Consider the following 10,765-nt stretch of genomic DNA (forward strand, 5'->3'; position numbering starts at 1 on the left):
GTGCTACCTAGCCGGAATGTTGCTTCTCTTTCAGCGGAGCTACTCAGAGAGTCTAGCTTGTCAAGGTACTGGCATTTAGCCCTATTATGTGAGCTCAACCCCCACAAAATCCACCAGCCACTTGCACATCTCGCAACCTGTGAAACAATACTTTATGAAACAGGCATATGGGACCTAGCATATGGGGACAAACATAGTCATAGGAACAGGAACAGACACATATGAGACCTGAAACAAGTACATCAAAAGAGGCACAAACTGAAGTAATCATAGGAACCAGAACAGCATGAGGGACAGGAGACAGTAACACCAGGGCACCCACAGGGAACACAGTATGCACTGGGGAACTACAAGGTGCGGATATGTAGAGGACATGACTATAGAACTCCACTGGAAACAGACCATCCATACATATATATTTTTTAATTATTATCTGTCACTTTATTGTTTTTTTTTTAAATAATATTTGTGAGAGGGTATCAGCAGTCAGGAGCGACAAGTTGGTATTTTCCTCAGAGCCTGTAGAGGGCGCTCGGTGCTGATTGTTAGGAAAACTAATGCCTCTGGCAAAATACAAAAAGGTCAGAAGGTCACAGATTATATATTTTTTAACTATCTGTCAACCTCAGGAAATTATTTATGCTCAAATGGTACAATAAGCTTTTAAGTTTAAACATTTAAGGCAATTCGTTTCCTCAAATCATGCGAGTTGACTTAGCTCAGGTGGGAGGGTCCGTGCGGCGAAAATGAGGTAATCGTAGTGGCTCCGCCCGTGCGCGAGGGCCTCACACGCTGTCGATTCGTGCCACGCTTCAGTGCAATGAACAAAGTCATGTTTGCCGGGTCCATACACCTTTATAAGGTGGAATTAAAGCACGTGTATGTCACTTTAAAGGTCCATTTCAATATTTTCCAGCACGTTAAACTTAATTAAGTAAAATATTTATACCTATACTCGAAATGATTCGAAATAATTCGCTTTTTATCACATTATTTAATAGTTGTTTATTTTCAAAACGCCCAATATTAACGTCTTCATGTTCTCTCGTGTTTCGTCCTGGAATTACAAGCGGCTCGTATTTATTAACGTAATACAAGAGAACTGTTCAGTCAGACAGATATTTGTTGTGAAACGAAGTAGTTACTATTTCAAGCATTTTCAAGTACTTTAGCCTAAATTCCAGCACTTTTCAAACCTGGAACACAATGCAACTTTAAAATTCATCAGGTAAATGTGTTTCCTTTCTTTTCTGCACTCCAGATTTCTGTATTTACTTTAACTATCCACCACTGTATTTCTCGCTGTTGGGCGGGTACCAGCCGGTTACGGTCGCTGGATCAATCAATTTTTCAGTGGGAGGCAGGGGTGTATGCACTTAATGGAAAATATGCAGATAGGTAAAAACACATATACTTTAGCCATTGAGCTTATTTTGAGTACAGAATTTTATATTAATGAAAGATTTCAAGATTATTTAAAAATTATAGACTTTAAATAAAAAATAATAAATTGCTGGGCTCTTTTATGGGCCCCCCTGGCCCCTTGTTTATCCAGAGGTGTCAATTCCAGGTTCAAAAAGTAAAAGTCTTTCTGGATTGTGTTGATTCCACTAATTTTACCTGGATTGCACTAATTAGAAAATCTATCAAGCTTGAGCAAAATCCTGGTGAGGACTTTTACTTTCTTAACCTGAAAATGACACCTCTGTGTTTATTTACAAAAACTACTGGTAGAAGTATTATGCTGCCCTCGCTCTGAGTTCTCTAATTTCACTAGCTAGACAGCGAGTTAACGATGCTTCAAATAATCAAGCTTTGTTTCTTTTAGTGTTGACTTATTTGTAGAATGGCCTCTAACCATTGACCTCTTTAGGCCGTCGTAAATCTAAGAAAAAATGTACAAGCATAGCATTAGCTAACATCGCAAACTGTCATGTTACATGTTAACTGTAGGCTAGACCATACAAATCCATATCAACCCAAATGCACATATTTTTACACAAACAAAAATAAAACCACCATTTTGTCATATTCTGATACTTACGGACAAATCTCGTCCAAGGCTACAACGTTTGGAGTTCAACACTAATTCAACACATGAATGGCTCAACATTGCGTAGCCTACAGCCATCTTGAATGATTTCTTCTTTTTTTACAAAGTTAATGAAACAGTAATGCCAATCGTCCACAAGAGGGTGTCCTGAAATAGTGTACAAAAGACTGCTGCTCGACAAAACTTACAAGGGGCAAAACAAGTATATCATATTGAGAGTGACTCCAGTAGGATCTTCAGGGAATTCTAATAATTTGCATAGCAGTCACACAAAAAAAATCTGTATGTATATTTATACAGGCACCATGTATGGAAAGACATTTTTCAAAGTCTAGAGTTTTTGTCCAGATGTACTGAGAAGTGATGGAAAATGCATCAATAGAGTTTGTATTTGTACTTCACGGATTGAATGACACAATGACAAACAAACATATTTACTTTGGATTTGGTCTTCTTCTGTATATTGTGACACTGTTTGTAAATTTGGTACTTATTATCACTGTTATTCTAGACAAAGCACTTCATGAACCTATGTATCTGTTCATATGCAATTTGTTTGTAAATGGACTATGGGGTACATCTGCTTTCTATCCAAAGATTCTTGCTGATCTTTTATCAGACTCCCATATTATCTCATTTTTAGCATGTCTGGTACAAATATATATGATTTTATGTTATACCATGTGTGAACAAACATGTCTAACTGTAATGGCATATGATCGATATGTAGCTATTTGTAAGCCTTTGGAATATCTGGACATTATGACACACCAGAAGGTTGCAAAACTGCTGGCTTTTAGTTGGCTCTTCTCCTTACTAGTGACATCTATCGGGGCAGTGCTGACAGTCAGAACGCCTTTATGTGGCAATGACATTGACAAACTGTACTGCTCTAACTGGGAGGTTGTTAAACTCTCTTGCACAGATTTGATTATGATTGATGTATATGGAAACTTTCTTTTACTTTGTCTTGTTTTCCAAGTTACATTCATTACTGTATCGTATATTCACATAATTAGAGCATCTTTACAGTCCAAGGCAGGCAAGATTAAATTCATGCAGACATGTCTTCCACATTTAATCACTCTCGTAAACTTTGCACTTTCTCTAGTCTTTGATGGCATGTATTCTCGCTATGGCAAAAGCCAAACACAGCAAGCTCTGCGCAATATCTTTGGCATAGAGCTTCTTGTTGTGCCTCCTCTCCTAAACCCCATAATATATGGAATGAACTTGTCCCAGATACGGAGACAGGTTGTAAAAATGTTCAGGCACAAACTTAAAGCTGTGAGACAGAGCTAATATTGATGTTCTGTGTAACATTAGTAACTTTATAAAAGTAAAGCATTTCAAGATTTCTGTGTAGTAGACATCATGCATATAAATTAGAATAGATTCTGATTGCCTGTGTTATTGAACTCATTTGAACAAAAACAGCACATAAAATACAAATTCCCTTCAATGACGCAGTGCCAGTCTGTAAAAATTTACATGAAACTTAAAGCAGCCCAGAGGAAAATTTTATTGCTTAAATGTTGATCTTTGATGTCTCAGGACACTTATTTGAGATTCTCATTTATGTTTCATTAAGATATCAACTTTGTCACAGATGTTTCTCCTAAAAGTTCTTAGGAGAAATAGAATTAGACAAAATTGAGACTTGAGAAATCTCTGAGGTTAAAGGAGTCAAAACTGAGAATTCCAAATGATATCTCTTTCTTGTATTGAATTAATCTCCTTCAAGGCTCCATTTTTACTATAGAATGAAAAGGAAATGACTCAGTTACATTTTGTTTCCCCAAATAAACAAATTCATTTTAATTAAGACACAACATTTTACATACATACATTTTATTCTTGCATGCGTCTTGCAACTTCTTTTTTCTTGAACAGAAATGTTGCATATGTACAAAAAGAAAAAAAAAAAGAAATTGCAGGAGTAATAACTGAGGTGTTGGTGCAATGTCAGAAACTGAAGTACAATTTATGTACAACTGAATTAGATGCTAAATAGATTCGAACAAAATACAAACAAAAAACAGTAGCATAATATGATACATCATACATGACAAAGGTAAGACAATATTCCCTGCAAAACACTGTCTTTTGAGCCTTATTAATTTAACTTAAAAATGTAACTTAAAAAATTTAAATAACTTATGTTAACAAACAATGCTAAATATTAACAATACCAAAGCGTAAAACAAAAGAACTCACACTACAAATATGAATTGTCAAGTCAAATCTGGCCAATAGACTGTATGTAATGTAATATAATATATTATATAATATGTACGTAATAACTTGTATCCTACAATTTTTCCCCTTTTCTTCAACTGAAAGATTGCTATGCTCGTTTCAAGCATTACTTCTAATAAGTAATATAAACAATTTTCATTAAAAAGATAACACTTGTGTGTTAGAACTGTGTATTAACTGTGTATCTAAAACTAAAATATTATTTAAAAATATCTTGTTCATGAAGTTGTACATCAGTGTTCTGCGCAAAGAACCTTAGTTTCTTTGGTGGACAGCGGGTTCTCTTGAGCATTTCCCGTGCACCTCACCTACAGTCAGTCAGTCAGGCAGTCATGGCCTGGCGGTTAGGGAACTGGTCTTGTGACCGGAGGGTCGTGGGTTCGATTCCCAGACAGGCCATGACTGAGGTGCCCTTGAGCAAGGCACCTAACCCCAACTGCTCCCCGGGCGCCGGGCTAGGGCTGCCCACCGCTCTGGGTACGTTTGATCCACAGCCCCCTAGTAATCACTAGTGTGTGTGTGTGTGTGTTCTGACTGCACAGATGGGTTAAAAGCGGAGGACAAATTTCGATTGGGGTGTAAAAAATCACAATTGACAAAATATGGCACATTTCATTTTTCATTTTCATTACCAGGACTTGCCATTCTGTGAAAAAGATAAAATTGTAAGATTGTCTAAACTCAGGAAATCCAATTTAGCAGAAAATATTTTATTTTAATAAAATAATTGTTTGTACATGTGGAATCTAGGCTAACATACATACATTAAATATTATATATATATATATATATATATATATATATATATATATATATATATATATATATATATATACGTGCACACACAAACACACAGTATACAGAGCAAGACCAACAACACTTACGTGTCTGAGCAAACTGGAACCCCAGTGATTTTCCAATCTAAACAACCCAAAAATAAATATTTCTGTAACACACTAAAGTAGGAATACTAGTGTATATGTTAATAAAGCAGGCATTTGACGATCATTCTTTTTGTCTGGATTATAATGGCTGCAAAAACATGTTTGCAAGTAAACTAAACTATATTAGCATAAATATAGGATGATGCTTACTAAAATTAATCTGGAGAAGAGCTGTATTTTCAGACATATATGCTAAAAATGATTTAAGAAAAAAACGTAATGTTTTATGACAAGATGCAATTGGCATGTATTTGTCAAACTACAAACTCTGAACAAAATGTAGAAAATGTCTTGGTTATATTGCTAGCATACCAACATCGTTAGCCAGATATCCAGCGGACCGTTACGAAGCTATACCACTAGACTAACAAGTTGTTAGTAATGACACCTGAAATATAACTTAAAACATAGCCTTGTCTTTCGACAAAAATATCACATTTTAAACCAAGTAATGTTAAATAACGTTACTCGTATAACATTCAATGTTTGGGTCTATTTACCGTGTGATTTCCCGTCGGATTCCTCAGCAGTTCTTCGTGACTTCACTGAAGGAGGGACTTGCACTTGAACGGACCAATCACAGTCCATCTCCCGTACTATTGACTAATTAGGATCGCACACCGCTTTCAGCAGTTCTTTAATTGGATGATGTGGGATGACAACGAAAGGTGCGTTCACAGATCTCTCCTTCAGAACTGGGGCAATGGCGCAGCGTCTTCTGAAGAAACAGCTGATCCACGGTCAGTTGTTTCAATCTCTTTCATTATTTCCCAGTACAAGTTGATCGCAAACCTGGCGCATGCGCGATGCTAGGATGGTTGTTACGGTTACGTGGAAGTTCAGTGCTACTTCTCTCACATAATTTGGCCCGCCTTCTGGCTTCGTGCCTGAATTTGAACGAGGAACCAACAGTGCTGTTTTTTGGGCTACTTTTTAGTTGGTCTACCGCGGGAGTTACAAGTAAACATAAAGAATCGATCGCGATATAATACTTAATTTGCTTTACATTTATTTGTGGCCCGGCTCCTCCTTCAAGTTGTGCATCCCTGGGCTGTAGTATGCACTGATAACATGACAAATGTTCAATGAACTTTGCGTTGGGCAAAAAAAATCTAACTGGGTGTTATAAATATAATTTATCTTATATTGTAGAAGGAATCTAACTCAGGAGCCCAAAACAACAATAGCATTATTGGTATTTATGGTATATGATAATTATACAGGCAAGTATCTGGTAATTATATAGGCAAGTTGAATCTGACACTTGACCAAATGCAGAGTTTGTCCAGTAAATCTTGTCATGTATTTGTATCATTAGGGTTTTTTATTAGTGCTTGCTGTTTTACCATCCAAATGTTCTATGCATAATTGTTTTTCCAGTGAACTAGTCCTTTTGATCCAGTGTGTGATTTATTAAATTAAGGATACTGCAAAATTGCTAGTTTATTCTAATAAAATGTGAATTCCTGTATTTGTCCATACTGAGACTCATTTAATGCAATTGTTTGGTAAATCTGAGCACAATGTGAGACTTTACAGTGATGTGTGAATAAATTCAGAAGGAGACATATGTATAATACTTAATTTCTGTAGTCTTTACTGAGATCTCTACTAAAATTAAGAAGAGACACATGTAAGATTACTGGAGTCTTTACTAAGATTTATACTAAAACTTAAGAAGAGACATGTGAGATTACTGGAGTCTTTACTGAGATTTATACTAAAACTTAAGAAGAGACACATGTGCGATTACTGGAGTCTTTACTGAGATCTCTACTAAAACTCAAGATGAGACACACAGAAGATTACCAAGATCTTTATCTCAAGAGACACATTTGAGCAGCAGGAGACTTAAGGAAAAATCTCATTTGTCTTTCCATATAATCTCAGTGTTGTCTAGGAGAAACTGCAGAGATATTAAGGAGATCTCCTTTTTGATTTTTCTTTCCTCTGGGAGTGAGTCAGGGCTGATAATGGTTTTGAGAAATAATGTTTGTGTGTCTCAATTCAGGCACACCATACTGTATGACAACATGTATATTTACATGTATATTAAATTTTAGTAATGGAAGCTGATCTCTCTACTGTAATCAGTTGATTTGCTATGAGAGCTTAGAATTTAATAGTTCTGTCTTGAAATATAAGGCCAAAAATAGATGCCACAGTAAACTCTGTTTAACTGTTATTTTCCCATTTGTTTTTGGAAAGTACATTTTCAGCATTTTCACATTCAGTGTTACCACACATAAAAGCTATGTTTTAGATTAATTTACACAAGCCTTGCAATATAGAACATACTGTATGTGGCAATTGTCCTGTATGCTGTCTGTTTCTGTTAAAGTTTAAACTACCTTGTTGTACAAGGTGCTATTGAACAGGAAAGTCACCAGTGTTAAATTAATTGTAAAAGTGTGTAAGAATTCTCCATTTTATTTGGTCACCTAGTAAAAACATTACAAATAAAGGTAAAAGTAAACATAGGTAAAGATATAACATGTAGAGTACCAATGTGCATTTTCAAATTCTGCTCTTTAGTCTTCCATGCTCTCATACATTTTATTAGTACAAGATTCTGTGTCTCACTAAGCATTCAAAGTGCAAGATGCTCTCCCCCCGTTGTTCTTGTAGTTTAGTTCACTACTGTCTGTCTCCTTCTTGCTTTAGTTTGCTGTGATTTTGCTGACTTATTTATTTTTTATTGTTTGTAATTTTGAGAGATTGCATAATTGACTGGATAGTTCTATAAGAAATTTTTGAAAAACTTCTCAAATAAATAAGAAGAAGTATACAAAGTAATAGGAATGATTATAGATTGTGACGCACGGTGCAGGGCGAAGGACAAGGCACAGACATCCTTGCTTTCTCTCACGGTCACTTAATTTATACAAATATAGCACAGTCAGCGCTCGTGTAAACAACATAAACACACTATGTGTAGACTCAGAACAAAGACCAGCACGGGACACTGTGCGAACGCACATTAAATAGACGAACCACATAAACCCCAAATGTTGACAAGACGAGCCACAGGTGAGACCAATAAACACTTGGGCTGTGTTCGAAATAGTCTACAACAGGGGTAATCAATTAAATCTTTCCGCGGTCCATTTTTGGCAGATAGCTCAGACCTTAGGTCCGGGTCCGCGGTGGCGAACGAAAGTTGTTGAGCGGGGGGGGGGGGGGGGGGGGGGGGGGGGGGGGGGGGCAACGTAACACTCAAATGGGTGGGGGGGGGGGGGGCAACGCAACACTCAAATGGGTGGTGAACGTAACACTCGTCTCCGGTTTAAAATATAGTCTCCCGTTAAAAATTTTTTGGCATTTGGGTCCGTATCCAGTTAATCAGGAATGTAATTGGGTCCGGACAGGACGGCGTTCGGGTCCGGATCCGGACCGCGGTCCGCCATTTGGTGATACCTGGTCTACAACATACTGGATACTGCATACTGGACTCAGTATATACTGGATACTGCATACTGGTCCTCGTAGTAGTATGCAGTACAGTTTCCAGTATGCGACAAAAGCAAAGCATACTATGGGGTAACGTGAACATAGCGTTGCACGATGGGATGTAGTACACCACGAAGATAGCTCTGTTCGTGTACTGGAATATTTTGCGGAAGTAGTAGGTCATCCGGGTATGTTTCGCATACTGGAAAATTTCATTTTGGTCACATACTGCATACGGCATACTGATTTGGGGCTCGATCAGTACGCCAGTAGTATGTAGTAGGCTATTTTGAACACAGCCTTGGACACAATCGCACCCACAGAGATCCACCGACGCAGACGACTTGACGTAGGCAATGTAACACGCCCAAAAGGGAGGAGTCAGGGGCTGTAACGTGACATAGATTACCTACACAGAAAAGTTAAGGTCAAGTAATATTTTTATTGAATTCTGATACTTGATTTTGCTACATATTAAATGGTCGTAAATATTTCCCAAACATCGGCAGTCTTTCAAGTAGTTTAGTACAATGTTTGTACACATTCAAATGACATTTTTGTATTGTATATGTACATGGTATTTTACTGTTTTATATTTTGTTTGGGTTGGATATTCCTGAGTCATCTAGGTTTAGATGCAGTTTAATAATCCTTTAATATATAATCAGGAGCCCATAAACTAGGGATGACCAATCGCTGAAATTCTCTTTCCAACTGTTCCTTAATCTGGGAGGGCCCATAACAGCAATGGTGTGATATGATGAACAGGCTATTAAGATATTGCATGTTTAAAGATATCCTACATGATTGTTGTTCATAACATATACTTGATCACAAAACTCTGAACATAAAAGTAAATCTAGAAATGAGCATGGAAAGTAGGAAAAGTCAGCACGACTATGTCTAGTAGTTGAAGTTATGAACATTTTATGAACTAGTTATGGGCATTTTAAATCAGGTTAAAAAATGTGTAGGCTATACTTCTTTTGATACCCCCCCCCCCCCCCCCCCCAAAAAAAAAAGAAAGGGCTGGGAGTGGAATGGGAGGGGGTGAGAAGATGAGGCTTATAAGACATTTTAAAAGCTTGATGTCTTGTATTGCATACAGCTGTGCAGAGGAGTGATGGAAAATTCCTCTAGTGAGTTCCAGTTTGTATTACATGGATTGAATGACACAATGACAAACAGAAATATTTACTTTGCATTTGGTTTTCTTGTCTATATTATGACACTTTTTGTGAATTTGACACTTGTGATAACTGTTATTCTGGACAAGACTCTTCATGAACCAATGTATCTGTTCATATGTAATTTGTTTATAAATGGAATATGTGGTGCGTCGGCCTTCTATCCAAAGATACTTGCTGATCTTTTATCAGACTCCCATATTGTATCATATATACCATGCCTGATACAAATATATTTGATTTTTTGTTATGCTATGAGTGAATTCTCATGTCTAACAGTTATGGCATATGATCGATATGTAGCTATTTGTAAGCCTTTGGAATATTCAGAAATTATGACACACCAGAAGGTTGCAAAACTGTTGGCTTTTAGTTGGCTCTTCTCTTTACTAGTGACATCTCTGGGGGCAGTGCTGACAGTCAGAATGCCTTTATGTGGCAATGACATTGACAAACTGTACTGCTCTAACTGGGAGGTTGTTAAACTCACTTGCACAGATTTGATTATAATTGATGTATATGGCTACTTTGTTTTTATTTATCTTGTTTTCCTAGTTACAATCATTATTGTGTCATATATTTACATAATTAGAGCATCGTTACAGTCCAAGGCAGGGAAGGTTAAATTCATGCAGACATGTCTTCCACATTTAATCACCCTCATAAACTTTGCAGTTTCTCTAGTCTTTGATGCCATGTATTCTCGCTATGGCAAAAGCCAAACACAGCAAGCTCTGCGTAATATCTTGGGTATAGAGTTTCTTGTTGTGCCGCCTCTCCTAAACCCCATCATATACGGAATAAAACAGACTGAGATGCGCCGTCAGTTTGTAAAAATGTACACAAAACTTAAATCAGTGAGTCGGAGCTGA

General features: G+C 37.0%; 2 protein-coding genes across 2 annotated transcripts; both read left to right on the forward strand.

Moving 5' to 3' along the window:
• Positions 1-2,416: 2,416 nt before the first annotated feature.
• Positions 2,417-3,355, forward strand: LOC143478389 (olfactory receptor 10A3-like). The gene has a single exon (XM_076977350.1). It carries the CDS (start codon positions 2,417-2,419, stop codon positions 3,353-3,355), a length of 939 nt encoding a protein of 312 aa, XP_076833465.1.
• A 6,474-nt stretch (positions 3,356-9,829) lies between these two features.
• Positions 9,830-10,765, forward strand: LOC143478195 (olfactory receptor 2K2-like). The gene has a single exon (XM_076977160.1). The coding sequence runs from the start codon at positions 9,830-9,832 to the stop codon at positions 10,763-10,765; it is 936 nt and encodes a 311-aa protein (XP_076833275.1).

Source organism: Brachyhypopomus gauderio, chromosome 16 (genome assembly GCF_052324685.1).
Source record: "Brachyhypopomus gauderio isolate BG-103 chromosome 16, BGAUD_0.2, whole genome shotgun sequence".
Lineage (NCBI taxonomy): Eukaryota > Metazoa > Chordata > Actinopteri > Gymnotiformes > Hypopomidae > Brachyhypopomus > Brachyhypopomus gauderio.